This window comes from Micromys minutus, assembly GCF_963924665.1.
Source record: "Micromys minutus genome assembly, chromosome: 9".
NCBI classification, from domain to species: Eukaryota; Metazoa; Chordata; class Mammalia; order Rodentia; family Muridae; genus Micromys; species Micromys minutus.
In genome coordinates, this window is record NC_137978.1 from 41441796 (window position 1) to 41465016 (window position 23221).

At 39.9% G+C, this 23221-nt stretch overlaps 1 protein-coding gene across 1 annotated transcript in view; it reads left to right on the top strand.

Moving 5' to 3' along the window:
• Positions 1-421: 421 nt before the first annotated feature.
• Positions 422-23221, top strand: part of PSMB2 (proteasome 20S subunit beta 2) — a 28304-nt gene continuing 5504 nt past the window's right edge. Inside the window, exons 1-3 of the mRNA XM_080921645.1 lie at positions 422-588; positions 7418-7540; positions 9158-9228. Of these exons, the coding sequence (XP_080777771.1) occupies positions 498-588; positions 7418-7540; positions 9158-9228 (285 nt within the window). The 5' untranslated portion in view covers positions 422-497. The remainder of the gene's footprint in view (positions 589-7417; positions 7541-9157; positions 9229-23221) is intronic.

The following is a 23221-nucleotide window of genomic DNA, read 5'->3' on the forward strand; positions in this document are numbered from 1 at the left end:
TTGTTTTGCTTTTGAGATTTGTTTTCCTATGTTGTTCCGCCGGTCCTTAACTCTACGGCGTAGGATGGTTTTCTTCAATCTGGCTTGCAGGGAAAGATTTCCGCTCCTTTAACCAGCAAGGAAATGAAAACCAGAAACTTGAAGAGCTCGTCTATAGCACCCACAAGTGCCGGCACTTCTCACACTGGGTGCGGTCTTATATACGTACAAGTTCTGAATTTCGAATTGGTAGATAAGGAAACCGACCGTCGCAAAACCCACAGCAACGCTTTTATACACCTCCAGACTAGCCTACTCCACAATCACGGCGAAGAGCAGCCAAGTACGCGCACACACGCTCTCTCGCGAGAGTCGACGTCATTAGCCCGCGCCAATGGCCGGGCGGTCGCGTATCTTGCGTCACACCCAGCTTAGTTCGGGTGTGCTGTCTCACTGGTGAGGCCGTGTGCCCGGGAAGTCCCTGTCTTGGCCCCTGCAGCCTCCCGCTTCCCGGCACCATGGAGTACCTCATTGGCATCCAGGGCCCAGACTATGTCCTGGTCGCTTCTGACAGGGTGGCTGCCAGCAATATTGTCCAGATGAAGGACGGTGAGAGGAAGCAGGGAAAGGCCGGGCGGGCCTGGGTGTAGGGGCAGTCGGTGGGAGTTGGTGAAGGTAGGGTGAGCAGCTACCCAAGGTGGGCAGCTTGGAAGATGGAGCTCCGCGTGCTCTGCCCTCCCGGCACTGCAGGATTTAGAAGCCGGGAAGCTAGCAGACAATCTTAAGACCCTAGCTTAGGATTCTAGGTCAGGGCCGTGTCCCGGCCTTGGCCAGATGAGGCTTGCTAGGTGGGGAATTCAGTTTGTTAGAGCTCAAGTCGGCGCAAGGCGCCTCAGATGTCTGAATTTTTGGTAAGTTACCGTCGTCACAGATAGAGGTTACTTTGCGGGCGCCTTAAGGTGGGATCTTGGGGAATGTGAGACTCCCCAGAGTTTGGCATTTCCGCCCTTCTTCCCGCTGTCTTCAGTTGCGCAGCTCAGAGCCTCTTGTGGCTTTCACTGGCTGTTAGGTTAAATAGTTAATGCAACAGAGATGGCGTCTCTTTATTTGCTTTATGATTTTCTTATCGCTCAGATTACTAATACCCAACTCAAAACTTGTTGAGAGGATTGAGTGAACAAGTTAGCATCAGACAAATACTTAACAAACTGAAGCATATTTGTATCAGGTGTGTCCAGTGTTAAAAATTTAATTTTTTAAAAGTTTGGCTTTACTATGTGCCCTTTTAGCAGGGTTAGTTGGAGACAGAACATGTATAACTAAGATATATTCGTATATATTATATATAATTTATATATTATATGTAATATATATGTTTACAGCTTTCTTAAGGAAACGGCTCAGTAGTAAAGATGCAGCTTTTGGCCAGATTTGACAACCCGAGTTTGATCCCAGAACCCAGGTGGTAGAGGGAGAGTTCCCATCCCAACTCCCTGCAGGTGTCCTCTGACCTGTACACCTGTTATGTGTGCACCTGGGCAGAACAAGAGAGAGCCCATACATAAATAAATAATTTTTTAAGTTATCAAAGAAAAGGTTTCTAAACTTACACGTGGTAGAACCTAGGTTCATATCTGTGTAATTTGGGACTGAGGATACAGTTCAGTGGCAACGTATGTTTCTGCCATGTATGATGCCCCAGGTACCAGTCTCAGCACTCCAAAATAAGTTAGTAGATGTTGTGCAAAGTAATCTCTTTTACCCTTAACAACTACACTGCTTCTTTTATAGTCATAGTTATCCCACAGAATCTTGAGTGTTTTCATGACTGATCACAGGCATGTTATACTGTTTGAAAGGTATTTAGCTTTTGTTCAGTGGATTAAAAGTTCATTTGACAAGTTTCATGCCTCTTTACAGTGTACTTTACAGTGCTAGGTACTGAAAAGAGGAAGAAATAAGAATGCTATGTAGTTGGGAAGATGGCTGAGTAGGTCAGAGTGCTTGCTATGCTAGCATGAAGAATTTAAATCCCAAATACTCACTTAGAAAAAAAGTCAGACAGGCATGGCTGTGTGCCTATACCCCTACTTGGGAGCAGCAGACACAGATCCTGGGAGCTCAGTGACCAGTCAGTCAAGCCCAAAGGGTGAGCTTCTGCTTGGTGGGAATAAGGTGGAGGATGTCCTGATGTCCTTCTCTGTCACTTGTGTGTGTAATACATATACAGAGTTAGTGATCGGTATGAGCTAGATGTGTGTACAAATAATTGTAGCACAAACTAGAAAGTGACGGCTGTGTCGAGCAGTCAAGCTTTGGGTCTGTTTTCAGAAAGTGATGGTGAGGGGGAGGTTCTGGTTGTAGAGATTAGGGGAAGCTTTGAAGGCAAATGGCAATTAATCCTAGATTCCAGGAGGGAAACTGATTAGGTCTGGAGTTTCCTGAAGTGTGTTGTCAGAGCTGAAAGAGCACAATGGCCATAACTGATTTCACAAAGAAAAGGCACCTGTCTGGTGTGCATCCGGAGCTCCCATCTGGGGAAATAGAGAGACTGCTATGAACTTTGCTTGAATTCTCTTCTTTTTGAAGAACTTGAAACCAAACATCTGTGGTATTGTTTCTCAAGAGACTTTATGAAATTTTATGACGAGTTTGTAGAAGTTATGTTTGTAAATCAGTCTCCAAAGTATTAAGTTTATTTTGAGAGTAATGTTGTCCATGCTTTGAATAGCAAGGCCTTTGATGGGAAGTGATTTTAGCATGTAGAGTGTAGGTGGAGTGGTCACCAAGTTAATGGGTCTTCTGTTTCATCATAGTGAATGTGAATGACTTTGAAAAGGAGAATGTGCTCTATGTCCTTATCCATACTAGATGTCACATGGGATGCAACCTCTTCAGCTGAAATCTGAAGAAAAGGCCAAGGAGAGCCAGGCATATATATTCTATAATTCCCTCCTACAGACAGAGGAATGGTGATCTCTAGTTGGCAACTAGCCTGGTTTACATAATGAATTTAAGGACATTGTAGGAGTTCATACTGAAATTTTGTCTTAAAAAAAAAGGCAAACATCAAAGAAAAACCTAAGAAATAAATACAAAAAAAATTTTTTATGTGTTAGAAGTATTACTAATTAGTGTTATAACCTAACAACAGTTTTAGGAATAAGTTGTTGGAATAGGCACAGAGAAGAAAAAGATTATGATATGGAAAAAAGGATGAATTTGAGTAAGTTCTTTAAAAAAGACTTGGAAATAATTGTACTCAACTAATAACCTCTGGGATGAAAAACATAGGGTAGAAGTTTAGAATTGTCTGAGGGAATGTATGTGGAATAGTCAAGAATGCTGAGCAGTAGTAATTTTGAAGGAGACTTTTTGCAAACACTTTAGGGGAAGGTTTTTTTTTTTTTTTGGTTGTTGTTCTGTGAAGTAGAGTCTTGCTGTGTGACTGACTAAGCTGATACATGTAACAGCCTCTAAGACCCAGAGAACTACACTGGTTCACATTGCCTCTTGTCATGTTTTCATCCTGCTACGTTGATACTAGGAAGAAGACATTTCCCAAAACTGCCGCTTATGAAGCTAACTGGCACAGCGCTCAGTTTGGTTGTACGTGTGCTATGTTTCATGGCTTTTTTTCTTTTGGCCTAAACAGAATGACTTCTTTTCCCTGACTAGACAGGGTTTCTTTTTGTAGCCTTCGCTATCTGAGAGCTCACTCTGTAGACCAGGCTGGCCTCAAAGTCACAGAGATCTGCCTGTCTCATCTTCCCTAGTGCTGGGGCTAAAGGTGTTCACCACCACTGCTTCTCCAGCAACAGACTGGACATAACTCTGGACATTACTGGACATTAACTCTGATGTCTCCAGAAACTTGCTCTTCGGAATTCCTACAATATATGTGATGTAGACTGCATTGTCTAACACTGAGTGTAACAGTTCATTCTCTGTGAATTAGGCATTGGTAAGTGATAGTGCCACTGTTTTACATAGTTGATAATTAGAGTTCAGACAGGCAAATCATTTGCTCTCTGTGTCTGAGCAGATTGTATGTCTAGTGGGTTCTGGTCAGTTTGACTGCATGGCATTACATGTTGATACATATTTGGTTGTGTGTATTTATGAATCCTGTGAGTTTCTTGTCAAGTCTAAGAACTTCCTTGAGCTGTACAGACAGCTTCTTTGTACAACTCAGGGCCATAAATATCCATCAGTTCTGTTTTGAGGCATTCTCTTTTGCTCTTCACTGAGCATGTTCACTGTTTAAAATAAGTTAGGCCTGATTTATATTGATTTAATAATTGTTTGCTGCCTTGAATCTTAGCCCTTTTTGTGAAGTATGACATAAACCTTATTCTCCCTAAAAGATTACCTTTGCTCTGTTATTTAGTGTGTAAATGCACACTGACTTGTGACAGCGCATGTGTGGAGGTCAGGGTACAACTTGGAGGAGTCATTTCTGTTTGTCCACTGTGTAGGTTCTGGGGATTGACTTGAGGGGTGGGGCAAGACCTTTACCTGCTGAGCCATATTACCTATCTGCTTTTTTTTTTTCTTTAAAAACAATGCAAATTTATTAAGTAATCTTTTCTTACAAAAATGAAGCTTGTTAACTATAGAGATTTAGAAAATACTGAAAAGGAAGGAAATAAAAATTGCTCAGATTCTTGCCACTGTTAAGAATTTAGAATATATACCTTTTTGGTTTTTTTCTTTGCCAACATGTGTCTAAATGAATCTTCCTTTTTGAATAACTTTGCAAACTAACAGTCTTTGAATGTGTAACAAATGAAAATGTGTTTACTTGGGAATCTATGACAATAGAACATTATACTTTATGTGGGAGCCCGCAGTCCAGATATTGTGTACAGCTCTCCAACACTTGTAAAGTATTTGATAGTTGCATTTTTCTTTAAATCCTAGTAAGAGATTTTGACATTTCAAAAGCTTTCATACAGGAAAACATGTCTCCCAGGGGAGATTATTCAGCACTATTAGAAAAATGGAAAGTGAAAGTCGGGGTAAGATAGGAGGAGTAAGCTTTTCTCTGAAGCTGCAGACTAAATACTGCGCTTCCTTCCCCAGGCAACAATTACACCCTGAGTATTTATCTGTTTGATCTGAGTAAGTCTGGTTTAGCTAGATAAGGCTAGAGCATTATGGTTTTCATTAGTTATTTAGATAGTTCACTTTTAGCACATCCCTTAAATGTCTGCTTTGGCAACCAATTTTCTTTTTTCTTTTTTTCTTTTTTTTTTTTTTGAATATGCAGCTGGTTTACTTTATAAAGTAATTTTAAGCTGATTTTTTTCCCCTCTTTCTTGAGATGGTTCTTTACATTTAACTGTAGAATCCATTTTTTTCACCATTTCTTATGTTTACGTAACATTTGTTTTAGTGGTAACGTTTCAGAACTTTGTATTTAACTCTTGTGCCTCAAGATAAATTACCATAGTCTGGATTCCTTCAGCTTCCTTCACCACCTCCCCTCCCCCCCTATTTTAAATGTTCTTATATTGGTTTTTTTGCTTGTTTGCTATTGTCTGTTGAAATAGATCTCATTATGTAGCTTGGATGGTCTCTAACTTACAGGGTTCAGCCTGTCTCTGCTTCCAGAGTGTAAAAGTATCTCTTATTATCTTTTATTTGCCTGATAAAACTGTCAGTTCCAAGACTTACTGCTTCTGTCTCCTAACCTAGATCTAATCCTGGGATCTTCTATCTTCTGTACAACCTAATCTGGCAATTTGTTATAATCAACTCCTTCTCATTCTCTGGCTTGTTCTGTCTTTACCTGTGTCTAGCTTGCTCTCTCTTCAGTCTGTCTCTGTATAAAAGTCCCAGTAAAACTGCTCCCCCGCCTTCTCTGCGTTGCTCTCTTAAGTAGTTTGTCTTTCCTCTCTCTTTCCTTGAGGGTTGGGCGCATCCTATTCTATCAAATCTTTCTCTGATTTGTCACTTTGTCTGCCACTCAATTAGACATTAGTTTCAAACATGGGTGCTCCTACAAACTAATTTTAGCTTTATTGTTTGGGATTAAAGGTGTATACTGAGGATGGGTCTATTTCAGCCAGAGGGATTAAATGTGTTGTCTAAGGGCTGAACCTTACCACAACTAGAAATAGGTTGTTGTTGTTTTTCCCAGTAAATAACACAATCTCGGGGTTCATAGTGTTATCAGATATCCTGCAACACCAGATTGCTTGGATTAAAGCATATGACCCGTGCCAAGCCTAAATTTTATTTTTTAATTAATTGAGTAAGTGGTATAGATTGAACTTCATGCCTCACATATGCTATATCACTGAGATATATCTACAGCCCCAAATTATAATTTAAAAAATATATTTGTTATGTGCATAGGTGCATGTATGTATGTATACAACATATATGCAGTACCCTCAGAAAAAGGTACGGAATTCCCTGGAACTGTAGTTACAGATGGTTGTGAACCTAATGTCAGTGCTGAGAATCACCAGGGTTCTCTGCAAGAGCAGCCAGTGCGCTTAACTGCTAAACCATCTCTCCAGCCCTACCTTTCCCCGCAATTGTATCTTAAATAGTCTGCTTTCATAATATAATTTTCAATATAAATTAATAGAATATGTAGATAGTTAACCTGTTGGCTAGTGAAATTACTAAAGTCTTATAATTACAATGGTTGGTAAAATTATTCAGTACTTACCTGAAGATCCAGCTATTCCACTTCTGGGCATATACCCCAGAGACACTCCAATATACAACAAAGATACATGTACCACAATGTTCATAGCAGCTCTATTTATAATAGCCAGAAGCTGGAAAGAACCCAGATGTCCTTTAGTAGATGAATGGATACAAAAATTGTGGTACATTTACACAATGAAGTATTACTCAGCTATCAGAAACAATGACTTAACCAAATTCTTAAGAAAATGATTGCATCTAGAGAAGATCATCCTGAGTGAGATAACCTAGTCACAAAAGAACAGACATAATATGCAGTCACTGATAGTGGGATGCTAACCCCAGAGGCTCGGACTGCCCCAGAAACAACTCACAGACTGTGTGAAGTTCAAGAAAAAAAGAAAAAAAAGAAAAGAGAAAAACATTATGCTCAATCCTTACACACCAAGAAAACGTTGACTAATTCCGGGTTACATCCTGTTTTACATGTACTTTTTGCTCATTGTAACTAGTAAGACCTTAATGCAGAGTATCAAACCTTAAAAAAAAGAAAAAAAAAAGCCAAGCACTGACAAAAATGTATTTGTATACATTTATGCAAAAATGTTTAAAATTTTTTTTCTTTTATCTTTGTTTTTTAAAATAAAGTTAAAAAAATAAAATAAAGAAAAAAGTTATTCAGTACTTAGTAGATCTGTTTATAATTGCATATATAAATAGCTTTTAGTGTCTGGTTGAAGTTTCTAATATGAATTTCTTTTCCTTTGAGCAGATCATGACAAGATGTTTAAGATGAGTGAAAAAATCTTACTCCTATGTGTCGGAGAGGCTGGAGACACTGTACAGTTTGCAGAATATATCCAGAAAAATGTGCAGCTTTATAAAATGCGGAATGGTGGGTAAGACTTAGAGAATGGCTTTGGCTGGTGGTGTATTAGTTTTCTAGGGTCACCGTACAAGGTGCCACAGCCTAGGCAGTTGGAACAACAGAACTCTTTCATAGTTCTAACGGCTACAATTGTGAGGTCAAGGAATTAACAGAGTTGATTTTTTTCTGAGGCTTTCTCCTTGGCTTGTAGATGACCATCTTCCCCCATGACTTTTTCCTCATTATTATCTATCCAAATCTCCTCTTCTAAGGACACCAGTCACATTGGATTGAAACTCACCCTTATAACTACATTTTTGACTTATTTGTCTTTTTGTATACTATCTCTAGATATAGTCACAGTTTGAGGGTCTATGATTAGGGCTTTAGCACATGAAGTTTTGGAGGATATTCAGTCTGTAGCCATTGGTATGTTTAATTTTGAACTGAAGCTGGGTGTTCTTTATTGATGGTCTTATTCACTACACAGAGAAACCCTGTCTCAGAAATAAAACAAAAATCTAGACCCTAGATTCTAATTATTCTGTTCTTAAAGATTTTCTACAAACACTCTAACACTGATATTGGTGATAGAATGCTAGAAATCAGCATTTTGTAAAATTTTTGTAAAAAAATGTTCTTTGTTTTATTTCATGTGTGTAGATGTTTCCCTTGCACACATGTTAGTGCACCACATGGTGCCAGAAGATCCTCTGTAACAAGAATTACAGAGCGTTCTGGGTCTTGGGAATTAAACCTAGGCCATCTGGAAGGGCAACTCCTACTCTTAACTGCTGAGCCATCTCTCCAGCTCCATGGCTTTACAGTATCACATATAATAAGTCATTTGTCCTCTCTGGGACTTATCTAAAATGGGAGTATATTTATATTAATGAAGAAGTTTTGACGAGGGTGGTGGTACATGCCTGTAATCCTAGCACTTGGAAGATAGAGGCAGGAGGATCAGAGGTTAAAGGTTAGAGGCAGGCAGATCTCTTGAGTTGAAGGCCAATCAGGGCGACAGCTCAAGTTCCAGGAGAGCACAGGCTAGGCAGAGAAGCCCTACCTTGAAAAACATAAAGACTTAGACTATAGCTTTGGTGTAATTTTATGATTACTTATGTAACGTGACTAACATCCATTCATACATATTTTTAGACAGTACATTTAGCATTATTCTCCCAATGCCTAAATATCTTTGAAGGTCTTTCTTATTGTTATTAAGCACTATGCTCAATACTGCAGAAAATTAGTGTGTGATCAAGACTTAGACCCTGCCATTCAGGGACCTAAAAGTATGTTACTGGGAGTTACAGGTATGGTGGTATCTCAGAGTACAGTTTAAAAGATGGAGGTAGAAGGATCAGGGGTTCAAGACTATATCCTCAGTTGTGTAATGAATTTGAGGCCAGCCTGATGACTTGAGACCCCATTTGCATGAGATCATGTTTCAAAAAACATAAATAAAAAACGGATTTTGTTATAGTTAGGGTAGGTATGGTGGTGCACTAAGAAGGCAGAAGCAGGAGGATCTCAAATTTAAGACCTGTTTCTAAAAAGAAAAGGTATAGAGAAGTGATTTGGGTGAATACCATTATTTTCTTCAGCTTCACTGCAAATGTGATTCTTTTTGTCTTGTACCAGGATATGAATTGTCCCCCACAGCAGCAGCTAATTTCACACGACGAAACCTGGCTGACTGTCTTCGGAGTCGGGTAAGCAGCTCGTGACCTTCAGCACAACAGAAAGCTGTGCTTTCACATTCCTGTTCCACACGAAGAGTGTTTTTGCCATTCTTTTACTTTCCCCAGCTCTTCCTATTGTTAATCATTCCTTTTTAGTCCCCTTGGGTTTATTTTCTCTTTGGTTATTGTTGCTTTACAGTCTAATTCTGTTGCTTGGGAGGCTAATGAACTCTAGGCTACCCTGGTCTATGGAGCTAGCCCAGGCTATTCAGTGAAAATATGCCTTATTTTAAGAACAAAATGAAAAATGTTTTAATGTTTATTTTGCGTGAGTTGCCGGTGGGTGTGGAGGTAGAACAAGTTGCAGGAACTGTTCTCTCCGTCCACTGTGTGGACCACCGGAAACAAGCTCAGGGTGGGAGCCTGCTGCCAGTTGCCTTTACTTGCCGAACCATCTGTCTGGCCCAAAAGAAACTTTTTTATTTTGTTTGTTGTGGTGTATTAACATGAAGCACTGTGATAAACCACATCCCCCAGATTTTTTTTCAAAGCAATTTTAGGTTCACAGCAAGTTAGGAGTAAAATACAGATATTTTTCCCATATAAACTCAGCCCAGATGCACATATGTAGCATCCCGTGTTATCAGTTTAGATAAATGTGCAAGGACCTAAATCCATCAGTATTGTGGAGTATTTTCACTGCCCTTAACGTCCTTTGTACCTCACCTGATCTCTTATCTGCTGAACCCCTGAGCACATCTAATCCTTTTACTGTTTGCATGGTTACCTTTTTCAGAATGTCATAGCATAGAGCTGGAGTCATACCATAGTTAGGCTTTCAAATTGGCTTCTTGGTGAAGTGATTTAAAGTTCCCTCACATAGGGCTGGAGAAGTGGCTCTGGTTAAGTACAGTTGCTGCATGCCAGAAGACTTGAGTTCAGTTCCTAGCACCCAAGTTATTCAGTTCATAGTAGTCTGTATAGCTGCCAGGGATCAGATGCCACTGCCTCTTCAGGGACCTGCACTCGTGTGTGTGTGTGTGTGTGTGTGTGTGTGTGTGTGTGTGTGTGTGTGTGTGTGTGTGTGTATACACCTGCATGCAGATGTATACACAAATAATATAAAATAGGAAGACAGGGTTTCCTCATGTAACCCTGGCTGTCCTGGAACTCTCTCTGTAAACCAGTTTAGCCCTAAACTAATAGAGGTCTGCTTGTCTCTGCCTCCCTAGTGCTGGAGTTAAAGGCATGTTCCACCACTGCACTGCTAGGTTATTTCTTTTTAGTCCCGAGTTAAATTCCTTTGTCTAAGTGTACTGTAGTTTACTTACCCTTTTCCTATTGAGGGATATCTTAATTGCTTCTGGTTTGAGGCAGTTTGTATCTGGGATCTTTAGGTGTGTTTGCAGGTTTTTTGGGTAAATCCTAAGAAGTATGATAGCTGGTTTGTACAGTAAGAATATGTTGAATTTTGTAAGAAAGTGCCAAACATTTTTGAAGTGTTTTTATTTTTGTTGAACTATAGCTAAAGGTCCCTATATGGTTATGGAGGTATATCTTTCTGTGACTGTTTGGCTAAAGCATAGAGATTTATTTTTCTTTATTCTAGTCTATATTGTAGGATTCTCTATCTCATGTAAAAGGAGGCATCATTAATTTAAAAAGATTGAGAGCTTAAAGACTGTGTAGAATGTGCCAAGAAAGCTCATGTGATTGTCAAGGGTGTACACTTTCCCCATCGGGACTAAGGAAGTAGAGCCTTACCACATGACCTTACCCCCTGTGCCTATTTATTCATCTATGATATCCAGATAACTACTAACCCCACAGGGGTTCCAGAAAAATGAATGTTTGTAAATCATAATATTTAACATTCATATGACTTTTGCCCAAAGCATTTTGCTTAATAATTTAATCTACTCACTATTCCACTGAGACAGATTGTAGTTGGTTCTCAGGCTGATTCAGTGACTAGTTCAGGGCACACAGCAAGTCAAACAAAGCGATGGTAATTGTACCATAATTTGTTTGCCTTAAGGTGAACTCTTTGATTCCTCAGTAGCAGTTTAGAAAAGTAGTGCTCTTGATGATTGAGGTTTCATCTACCTTCTTAAACTTAGTCCTGTGTCATCAAAACAAATATGGGTATTAAGTTTTCATAAACCTGCTTGCTATCAATTGTTTAGAAGATTTAGTTTAAAGATGTGTTTGTGTCTCTGCATGAATGTGCATGAGTTCATGTGCCTAAGGAGGCCAGTGACATTGGATCACTCCAGAGCTGGAGCTATAAATATCAGGTTGTGAACCACTTGATATTTATAAGTATCTGCTGTGTGTGATGTGGATGTTGGGAGCAGTGTGGACTCAACCATTGGGCCACCTCTCCAGACTACTGTAGATCTTAAAGCACTTTTATCTCCCAGTGCCTAACATTAGACCCCAACCATCTCACTAAATAGAATCTGTCCCAGTGCTAGCTTTAATCAAGTGCTTTGCAACCTCGGTGGTCTATAAATAGTTTTTTAGTGTGTGTTTTGCCTGCATGTATGTCTGTGCACTGTGTTCATGTGAGTGATAATTCTATTTAAGAAGAAATCAGAGACAATTGCAAGGTAGAGAAGGGTTTACATACAATATTTTGATCTGGGTGAAAAATTAGGGATCTTTTATTTAATCCTTGAGGGAGAATTGTGGGTCAAATACTGGGCTTCCTACCACCCAGAAGTGCCCGAATGATTGAAGGAGAGTGCATGTCATGGCTCCCTGTGTAGGTAGAATGTTCCTCTGATTTACCAAGCAGACCTAGGATAAGAGTTCCAGCTTTGGGCATAATAAAAGCTTTACCATTAAATGCTGCGCACATTAAATGAATTAAGCTCCTTTTAAAATTGAGATAAGAGTAGAAATTTACTTCATGTAAATACAGTGAATTCATTTAATCTTCTCCACTAACAGAGATGTTTGATATTTTGAACAAGTAAATGTCCCTTGTAGACAATGACAAGAAACTCTAAGTGTTGACTACCTTGCCTTGTGCTTTTCTGTTCTTCTAGTTTCTTATCAAAATAGATTGTAAAATAGGAATTTTACTTCAGTTCGTTTTGTATATATGTGCATGTGAGGGTGCACATGCTTCTACATGTGTATAAGTAGCTAGGGAGGAAAGAAGAGGACATTGGACTCCCTGGGGTTAGAGTTAACAGGTGCTCATGAGCTGGGTAACGTGGGTGCTAAGAAGAGAACTCAGATCCACTGAAAAAGCAGCAAATGCTCTAAACTGCTGAGCCATCCCCTCTAACCCCAAGAGTCAGTTTTCTATAGAGAGAAGTGATAATAGTTTTACATATTCCTGGTATAAAGTCACTATGTTTGATATTTGTATGATAACATTGGTTGGCACATGATACATATTTTGGGGTAGCCCGATTTTATGTATATGAAATTTCATATAGATGTCTATAGCTCTGAGTGTTTGACTTTCATTTACTCTGTGTGTGAGTGCACATACACTTGCTCTCTCACTCATGCTTACTGGTGGGATAAATATAATCATGCAAAGCTCTTTGTACATTATATAAAACATGTAATGATTGAATGATTTTTTTTTGTTTTTATGATGCTATTGTTTGGTTTAAGCAATTTAATGGCTGTGTTATCTTTATAGGGAATTAACTATTGAATTATTCTAATTGAATTGATGAGATACTAAAGTGGGGCTATAGGAATTTACTAGTATTAATGGACAATGTAGAAATAAAGTAACATTTAACATCTGTTACATGTTAAGATTTGTTCTAGATTTACCGGGTATGTGTGAACACCACTACCTGTAAAGGGTTATTTAAATTCCAATTAATTAACCTCTCCCTACCATGCCATCTGCCACCATTATTGAACCTAGGACCTAATAAAATATTTCAATGCATTTTATTAAATAAGAAAGTCCAGGAAGGGGCTGGAGGGATGGTTCAGTGGTTAGAGCACTGGCTGCTGTTCTAGAAGTCCTGAGTTCAATTCCCAGCAACCACATGGTGACTCACAACCATCTGTAATGGGACCTGATACGCTCTTCTTCTGGTGTATCTGAAGATAGCTTCAGTCTTTAAATAAATTTTTAAAAGAAAGGTGCTGAGAGAGCTGCCACTGATGTGATCAGATAGCAGATCTAAAGGTGGAGGGTGTTGCTCAGCAATAGAGCAGGAATTTGACTAAGCCCTAGGTTTAATCCTGGTTCCAAGAAAATAAACAAAGATCTGATGTCAGCAACATAAAGATCTGATGGTTTTTTTTCAGTGAAAGGAAAAGAAATGTAGGAAAGAAAGAAAATTAGTCACTGTAGAAAAGACCACAGCTAATCTCTGCTCTGCATATGAATGCATTTGTTTGGGGGAGGCAGCAGGTACAGCAAGCTCCTATTCTAAAAGAATCCTGTTGCTGTGAGACTTCTGCACTAAAGTTATTGTCTTCATGCCTTATGTGGCTGGTACAGAGACCATCCCGTTTACTGGTATCCTCGGGTCATGTGACCCAGTGAACAGCTGGACCAGGTGAAACCTTGACTTTGCAAGTCTTATCCCCTAAACACAACCAACCATTTGTTACATGTGATTAAAATATCACTAACAAGGGTAATTTCACGTGCTTTTTTGGCAAATGTGTTTAGCAGGATGTGACATGACGAAGCACTGCCATCTCCTCTCTGTGCCATCTCCCTTGAGGCCTCCTCTTCCCTGCTCGCCCCCGTCTTGCCATGCCTGGGCTTGCCTTCCAGCTCACCTGCTCCAGATGGGTGGCACAGTGGGAGGACACTGGCAAAGGCAGATGTGTTTATTTTCCGGAGTCAAAATGTTGTGCTGTTACAGATGGCAGTGCCTTGGAGCAAGTGGCAGCCTTTGACACCACTACCACACAGCCTGGGCATCTTGACAGACAGGGCTGGCTTACTCTTGGTGATGGGGAAATTGGAGAGAAAAACATAATTGAAGATGTTAATCAATTCCTGGACTTTTGGTGCAAGCAGCAGTTTTCTGCCAGTGGGGAGTAGTTTTCTTCCCCACAGTTGCCTGAGTCAGCTAGTCTGCTAACTGGACTTCACTGTAGGCCTGGAATTAAGTGTGTTTGTGACATTGATAGGACAGACTAAAAGCTGGGGACAGGGCTCCATTTAGATAGGTGTTCATTTGTACTGCAAAACATATGTATATCCCAGGTCACAGCAGTCTCCTAGGGTTGGGGATGGCTCCTGTCTGCCCCATTGGAGATACTACTGTTCTATTTTTAGTGGTCATTTTGATTATTCAAAGGCCCAGGGACAGGTGTGCTTTGAAGTTGAGGTACCTTAATTAATATGATAACACTATGCTTATAGTGTTTTTCTACCAGAGTGAAAATTCTGACAGCTGTCCTTTTAAGTAGTTTGCTCATTTAGTCATTAGGGCTTGACTAAGTCCATTAAGAAGACAGAGTGGTTGTTGAGTCATTCTGCCTACTGGCTCCTGAGGGAAAGAAAATGGCGTCAGAAGATTCTTCTTTGAAGCTACTAGCTTTATTTGAAAACCCTTTTTCTCCCTTCTTTTAAAAAAAAAAAAAAAAAAAAAAATTATGTGGTGTTTTTCCCAGCCCCAGTGCTGATAGAGTTAGGAGTCTGCAGGTGTAAAGTCCTCCCCCTCCCCTTCGCCATCTCTCTCCAGGGGGTTGTATGTGAGAAGGTGTTGCTTTCTCACTCAGAGAGCATATATGTGCTACCCTGTTGGATGCCTGCTGTGAGCAGAGAGAACCCCTGTTCTGGATGAAAGGAATAAGCCTATTGGATGGTTGGAACTGTACAATCCCATAATGCCAACTTTTCACCTAAAATATCTTTCCTAAGCACAATGGAGGTGAAATAATTGGTTTAAGTTTATGTTGTTTTGAAACTTAGGTCTTTAAAAATTATGTGGTTTCCGCTGAAGGTTTGACTTGAGGCTAGAGCAGCAGAAAGCTGTGTCTGCTTAATAAGAACATGCTTTATTTTTCAAGTTTTTACCATTAGAAATACCAGTTTACCCCTACCTTTTAAGATTACTTTAAACCAGCACCCTAGTCAGAGTAGGCCCAGTGGCGGGCAAACCCTAACACTCAGACAGAAATACAGTAAGCCCTGGCTTCTGTCTTTGCAGAAGCACATCATGTTATGAATGTAAGGACTGGTCCCAAAACCCTTTCTTATTGTCAGCCAAGAAATGCATGTAAACAGTTACAAAAGGCTTGGAAGTAGAGGAAGAGGTGACTTTTTTATTTTTTAACCTGGGAAGTAATTACATGTCTGTCTATTAACCTATACATGTATATTTTATGTGTTTACATGTTATTCATAAAAGGGTAATCTGTGAAAAGACAAAAGAAAGGCTAAACAAGGAAACAACATTTTAAAGTAAATATGGGAAGTTAATACTCTAGTAAATATAATTAACAGAATGGAAAGAAGGGAAGAGAGGTTATAATTCCTGTTTGCTAATTGCCTGTGTGGGTGTGCGTACGCATGTGCAAATGCACAAAATTAGGGCCTTGTGCTTGCTGGGCAAAAGCTTACCTCTGAGTTAAATTCAGTAATCTCTGAATAACTGAAATGTTGTACTAGAATCCCATACTTTCCTGTCTGGTGCCCTTTGAATAGGGGTGGTTTTGTAGCCACGATGCTCTTTTATCAGTGGTAGTCATTCGTTCAGATCTCCAGCCTGCACTGTCTTTGGGGCTGAAAGGTACAGAGTTCAGTGTGTGCCTTCAGACAGGGAAGTGAAGTATAGAAGTCACTTGTACTGCATAAGGCAAGTGCTGGGATACATGTGTACACGGGGTGTTCTGGGAAAACTGGAAGCACAGAGCAGGCTGTGAGAGAGCCTGTTGGTGTTGGCTGGTGTTCAGAGTAACAACAGACACTCTCTGATCCACTTACTCATAATTCTATCTGTTTTAAGTAATAGGGTACTGTGCAAAAATTAGGATATTACTGATTTTAGATGTAAATAGAGGACATATTCTCTTGATATATAAAGATCTGTAGTTTGGTGAGTAAGGCTGAGCAGTTAAGGAGGACCCAGGTTTCAGAATTTGTATCACACAACCGTCTTTAACTCTAGTCTCAGTGGATCTGATTTCCCTTTGCTGGCCTCCTTGGGCACCAGGCATACATCCAATGTACATAATACACGCCATGGAGACAAACACGTACACACAAAATAAGAGTAAATAAATCTAAAAGCACAAAACAAAAAGCAGTGGGCCTTTCTGAAAAGCTGTTGGTTAGATTATTGGCTGCTCTTTGGACTGTTTGAGGAAAGAATTGAGGAATAGAGAAATTATGAGCCACATATCCGCTGTGGCTGTAGCATAACTTACACTGTTCTCACAGAATGGTTCCTAAAGAGTCTCTTCCTCAGGAATTCATTGTTACTTTCATTTGCACTGTTAACATCTGAAAACATCGACAATCATATATATTCTAAGTATTGTCTCCCAGGAGACCATGATGTTTGTTAGATGTTATGCATTCAGCATTCCTAGATATCATGGAAATGCTCAGTATCAACACCTAATGTGTACCCGGTGTTGTGTGTGTAGCAAAGCATGGCTTCTGCATGTGTGTTTTAGGAACTACTTCAATGTATGTGGAACCCCACATTTGTCCTAGAAACTACTGGCTCCTGAGAAAGGATCCAAGCGGCCTTGCTGCAAACGTTTGGTGGTTTTGCCATTGCAGGGTCAGCAATTTTATTTTGATGTTATTTGGGAGAAAGCAGTATTTTTGATTAGCAAGTAAAATTAATGTAGAAAACAAATACCGTGTTAACTAGTTGGTATAATAAGGCATCTGTGCCATGTTGCATTTCAACTCATTAAATTTCTCAACTTCTAATTACAGTAAGGTTACAGCTTTTAATAGAATCAACCAAACTTGAGCTTAGCAGTGGCTTCGGAGAAATAAAATTGAAAGCATTTTATAGGGCAGACTTTAAAGTCCAGTTTTCTTATTTAATTCTTTTTTTTTTTCCTTTTTTGGCTCCTACAATTCAGATTTATTTAGTACTTACTGTTCACATCTAGGAACTTTTAATACAGGTAAGCACTGTGATTCCTCATGACATGATTATTTCATTTGAAGTATATTGATTCCTTTGTTCTCAGTGTAGCATGAACATTTATAGATGTTGAGTTACTGGAGTTATACCTAGGGCCTCATACATGCTAGGGAAAATTTAACCACTGAGCCATATCTGAAGTGGTGTATGTCTTTTCATTTGAGGCCTTTGTTTCTTTCAAGACAAGGTTTCTCTGTGTAGCCCTGGCTATTCTGGAACTTGCTGTGTAGACCAGACTTCAAACTCAGAGATCCACCTGCCTCCGCCACCACCAACCACTTGGCTGGGTTTAGTTTATAAAAAATTTTTTAAAATTTGTTTTATGTGTGTGACGAGGTGGTTTTTATGGATTATGTATGTGTACCACATGTATACCTGGTCCCTGTGAAGGTCAGCAGAGGTTGTCAGTGCTATGTGACTGGAATTACAAATGTTGTGAAAGCTGTGTGGCTGCTGTGAATTGAAACTGGGTCTTTTGCAAGAACAAGTGTTCTTAACCACTGAGTCATCTCTCCGGCCTCAGATTTAATTTATTCTAATTGTTTTTTAGACTTACTTATTTAATGTATGTGAGTGTTTCACCTACATGTGTATCTGTGTACCACATGTGTGCCTGGTTCCTGAAGAGGTCAGAAGAGGGCATTGGATCCCCTGAAATTGAGCCACCATGTTGGTGCTGCAAGAGCAATGGATGCTCTTAACCACTGAGCCACCTCTTGAGCCAAAATTTACTTATTTTTAATTGTGTGTATGTGGGGGCAGGCACAAGGGAGCACAAGTAGCCTTGGAGGCCAGAGATACAGGATCTCCTGGAGCTAGAATTACAAGCCATGGTAAAGTGGTCAGAAGTGCTGGGAATTGACCTTATATCCTCTGAACCCCCCCCCCCCCGAAAGAAAGAGTCCCTCTATGAGTGTGCATGTGGGTAGAGGCCAGAAGACATTGAAAGTCTTCTTCAGTGCTGTTTATTCAGTTTTTGTTTGCTTGCCTCCTTGTTTGTTTGTAAAGGTAAAATCTTTCTTACTTAGAACTTAGCAGATTCAGATAAACTAGCTGGCCATCAAGTCCTCAGGATCCTCTGTCTCTGCCTCCCTGGCACCAGGATGCAAATGCACACTGCCGTCCTTGGCGTTTTTACATGGATGCTGGAGACTGAATTTGACTGAGCCATCTCCCCAGCAGTTAGTTTTAGTTTTTGAAACAAAGTATAGCCAAAGCTGGGGACTTGGTGTTCTGGAGGCCTCCTGAGTGCTATGGTTGCAGACAGTGCTACAGTGGATGAGTTTATTTGTGAAACAGTGTAGGATTCTGATTCTAATTAGTTTAAACTTGTAAGGTTTATCAGTTGAATTAAGGACTAAGAAACTGCCTTTAAACTCCAACTCTCTTAGCCAGTCCATAACAGGAGTCCGACTTTGCTTGAGGTCTTTCTTGTCTCTATGTCTTTACTATTATCCTCTCCAAAATATGCTTGTGTTTCCTGTGGTTGGCTCCTCACCGCTGATTAAACTCAATTTATAGCATTTACGGGGAAATTTTCTCTGCACCCTTCATCCCATCTCCTCACATGAGTGCCACCCTCAGCTTGTTTGTGCTGTCACAGCAGCCTGTATGCACTTCTGTGTGTGTCCTGGTGTTTTCTTTACTCTTCCACATGGGAAGTGTTTGTGTTGGTTCGAGGAAATCCTCCTCACTGGCTGCCTCAGTCCCACTGACTTTGACTGTCCACCATCTTCTCTTTCCAGCACTGCTTTCCCCTTAGTGAAAGAAAGTTTTAGCTCTTCATTACATTTTCTGTCCCTCTAGTTCCACAGTCTTACCAGTTCACTGTCTACATTCACTTCATAACTACCCCATCCCTTCAGCCACACGTTAGTCTTCAGTATCTGCCATCTAGACTACTAGGATCCCTTCAAATGGTCCCTTTCATTTTATCCTAGTTCATCATACATGTAAATGTCAGTTACTGTCCTAAAATGGTAAATTTTCACTTCTCTGAGGTTACATACTACTGGTTTGTTCGTTCATTCGTTCTTTCTTTCTTTTTTGTCTTTTTAAGAAAGGGTCTTAAGGAGGTTAGGCTGGCCTTAAATTTAATGTCTATAGGGGTAACTGAATTTTTAATACCCCTGCTTCCACTTCCCAGGTGCTGGTATTACAGTCTTATGCCACCACACACCTGGTTTATCCTGAGCCAGGGATCAAATGACACTGGTTGAATATCTTCTCATCTCCTGTCTTGTTACTCCAGGGAACTTTTTTAGGATTTGGTTAAAAATTATAAGCTGTTTAGTACTTAAAGTTAGAAGAGATTGATTCTACACATGGTCTTTTTTGGATGTGTTGTCTCATGCCTGTAATCTCAACATTTGGGAGAACCGAGACAGAATTGTTACAAGTTCAAGGCAAATTGGGGTTATTGAGACTTCTGTTTTATGGAAATGATTCTTAGGAGTAGAGGCCATAATATTCTAGATTAAGTAAAACTATTTAATCACAAGAATTGGAAGTTGTTAAATTTTAAAATGTTTGGAGTGAATTTTATTTTAAATGTGAAAATCTGTAATTGGGGCTAGCAAGATAGCACAGCAGGTAAAGATGCTTGCCGTCATGCCTGGGTGTGCTTTTTGGAAGTTAAATGGTATTAGCACATAACTAGACTTCAGGTGCCCATGTGTGTACTGTGGCACTCAGGCATGGACAGATATTTTTAATCTGCTATTAAAATGGCAGAATTAGAATTTTAAAATTCTGCTCTGAAACCACCCAAAGGTAGTAAATTCTGTTGGTTATTGAAAAGAAGCTCCTGATTCAAAGTTTAGAGCACTGTTGTAGAAAAGTAGTAATCGATTCAATTTGCTTAGTATTAAGGCAAAAATAGATGTTGACAAAGCAATTGGTGTCATAAATATTTATTGAACAGCTCCTACAGATGTTTGGACGCTTTTAGAAGAATTACAGCTGTGACATTAAACCTGCTCTCTTAAGACCTAAGATACTATTGGTCACAGTTGATGTGGTAGGTGAGATACGGAACAATGGGTGCTGGTATAAAAATATTGGGGAAAATTTGAGAATATTGAATTCAATACCAAATATTGAATTTACCTAATCGAACCGTATTTCCATTTTGTGGAGGCAGAATGGTTCGCTGGGAAAGCATATGGGACTTACTGATGGAAGCCTGACGGTTGGGCCCCATGTGTGAGAGGTGTGCTGGATAAGCTCAGTGAGCTCGGACCTCCAAACATGCAAACTACTTTTCATGAGGTATCTTAGGATAAAAGATGAAATCTTGGCAGGAGGCTAGACTAAAAAAAGTATCAAGCATGGAGTTGGAGGATCTCTGCTGAAGCATGTTTAGCATGCACAAGACCCTGGGTTTAATTCCTGCTACCACCCCCAAAATCCCAAAATGGACACAGTGTGTGTGTGTGTGTGTGTGTGTGTGTGTGTGTGTGTGTGTGTGTGTGTGTGTGTGTGTGTGTGTGTGTAGTCTGTTTAAAATATTTAGTAGTCCGTTAATTAAAATGCTTGTCTCATTTGTCACGTGGTGGTTTAGCATCTACCTCCACATTACTGACCCAGCAGTCATAGAAGTAGGCTTCCCACACTGCTCAGACAGCAAAGTGCTACGTGCACCTAAGAAACTGCACTGTTCTTCAGGTCCCCTCGTCATAGTAATGTCATCCCATTCAATTAGAGGTGGCAGAGGCTGGCCTGGCTCCAAAAGAAGACTGTCAATTCCTCTCCCTTTCTGTGTCCACGCTCGGCAGGATGCTTCCTCACGCCCACCTCTCTCCCCCTTGCTGTGACTTTGGCTTCCGCCAGATGTCACACCGCTGCTTGTCACCGCCCAGACTCTGCAGTCGCTGATTTTGTTGTTTCAGTGTTTTTGTTACAACTGTTCTCCTCAGCTGTAAAATTTATGGAATTTCAAGCACTTCTTAATCACCACAGTGTTTCTTTATCATGATAGAGGAAACAGACTAGGAAATGTTCCACCTCATTTAAGTAAAGTTTCTATGTAAGATACACACTCTCCACTCCCAAATGTACAGGAATCACAAGAGAACAGGGCTTAGTTCAGTAGTTCTCAGGGGTACAGAGATATTTCTGCAGGAAGAAGTACATAAAAGATACACTTTATGGATGGTACCCAGTTAAATGTTATCCCTTTGGCAACCATTCTCTGTGATAGCATCTTCTTGATCTCTGTATTATCTAGTCAGATCTTAAAAATGAGCAGGTGGGGGTAGTTAGGTTTTGAAATTACTGAATATCAGGCATTGATTGCACTAGGTGCTTCATATGTATTTAAGCCTTAGGAAATCTTAAAATGGCCTGGATCTCTTCACTTGGTAAATAAGCTTATTATGTACTTTTTAAGAGGGGAGAATATATTTGTCTAACCCTTCACCTCAACACACACACTTGGAATAAGAGGTTTATTTGTTCATTTTGATTTTTTGTTTTTTAGGTGTTTTTGTTTTTGTTTTTCTTGAGACAGTTTCTCTGTGTAGCCTTGGCTGTCCTAGAACTCACTCTGTAGACCAACCTGACTTCAAATTCAAGAGATCTGCCTGCCTCTGCCTCTGCCAAGTGCTGGAACTACAAATGTGGAACACTACCTCCTGTCCCAGTGGCAGAATGTTTTAGTTGAGTATGATGATGCATATCCATATTCCCCACACTGGAGAGATGAGACTGTTGACAGCAAGTTCAAGACCAGCCTAATCCACCTACTGAGTTTCAGACCCATCAGGGCTATATAACAAGACCCTGTCTCCACCTGCTTCCCAAAAAGAGAAAGGCAAAATTTATCTTATTCCAGAGGCTAAAAGCTATTTTTAAGTATGATTTTTTTTTGTTTTCCTTTGTATATCATACACAATTTAAAACTAAGCATGTTGGTGTTTATAAACTACTGGTGGTGATTCTCAGGCATGATTAGGGATTCTCAGGTGGTGATTAGGAAGTACCTTAACTAATGTGTGGGTTCATTTACAAGATGGACAGTTGGATATTTGCATTGGTTAAAATATATATAACATCCAGTCTCAGCCTTTGCTATAGAATATGTCTAGTCATCTAATACACAGGTCTCCACTGACAGACCTCGTAACTTTGTCCTGTTTGATTTGACCCAATAGAGGTTACTTGGTAAAAGACAGATTTTGGGTCCTGTTGTTGGTGTTTGCACATCTCAATAGTTAGGCAGATTCTTCCATGTGATACTGTGCAAGGAAAAGTACATAGGCTAGAAAGTGATGCTTAATATGTGTTGACTAGGTTTCCAAATGTAGGTCTGTATTTTTTTCTGGGGACCTGGGATAGACTGTAAGTAAGCTAACACTGTGAAGTGTCTAATATTGCTGTCAACCTTAGAGTGTAGGTAAAGAGTCCTATGAAGGAAAGGCTGGAAAACTTTTGGGGTTTTTGTTTTGTTTTCAAAACAAGGTTTCTCTGTGTAACCCTGGATGTCCTGGAACTCACTTTGTAGATCAGGCTGGCCTTGAACTCAGAGATAGCTGCCTACAGAATGCTGGCACTAGAGGTGTGTACCACCACAGCAGCGTTGAGATTAGGAAACTTCATCTACTACTTTATTTGCGTGTTCCAGGTAATGTGCTGGGTATTTTTAGTAGACATCTCTCTGAATCCTTTTATGAAGATACATCCTGGAAGGAATTTACCTTGTACCAGGAGTGCTTGGGCTTCCTAATTACTTGTACTTTTAATTTCATAGATTAGTTTTTTTTTTTGATATGAATATCTACCATTATCAAGCCTGTGCCTATGCTTTAGACATTTGTCATGCATTGTCTCTGACCCTTACTGCAGACCTTTTGTACTAGGCATCATTTTAGTTGATATTCTAGAGTTCAGACTTTTTCTAAAGTAAC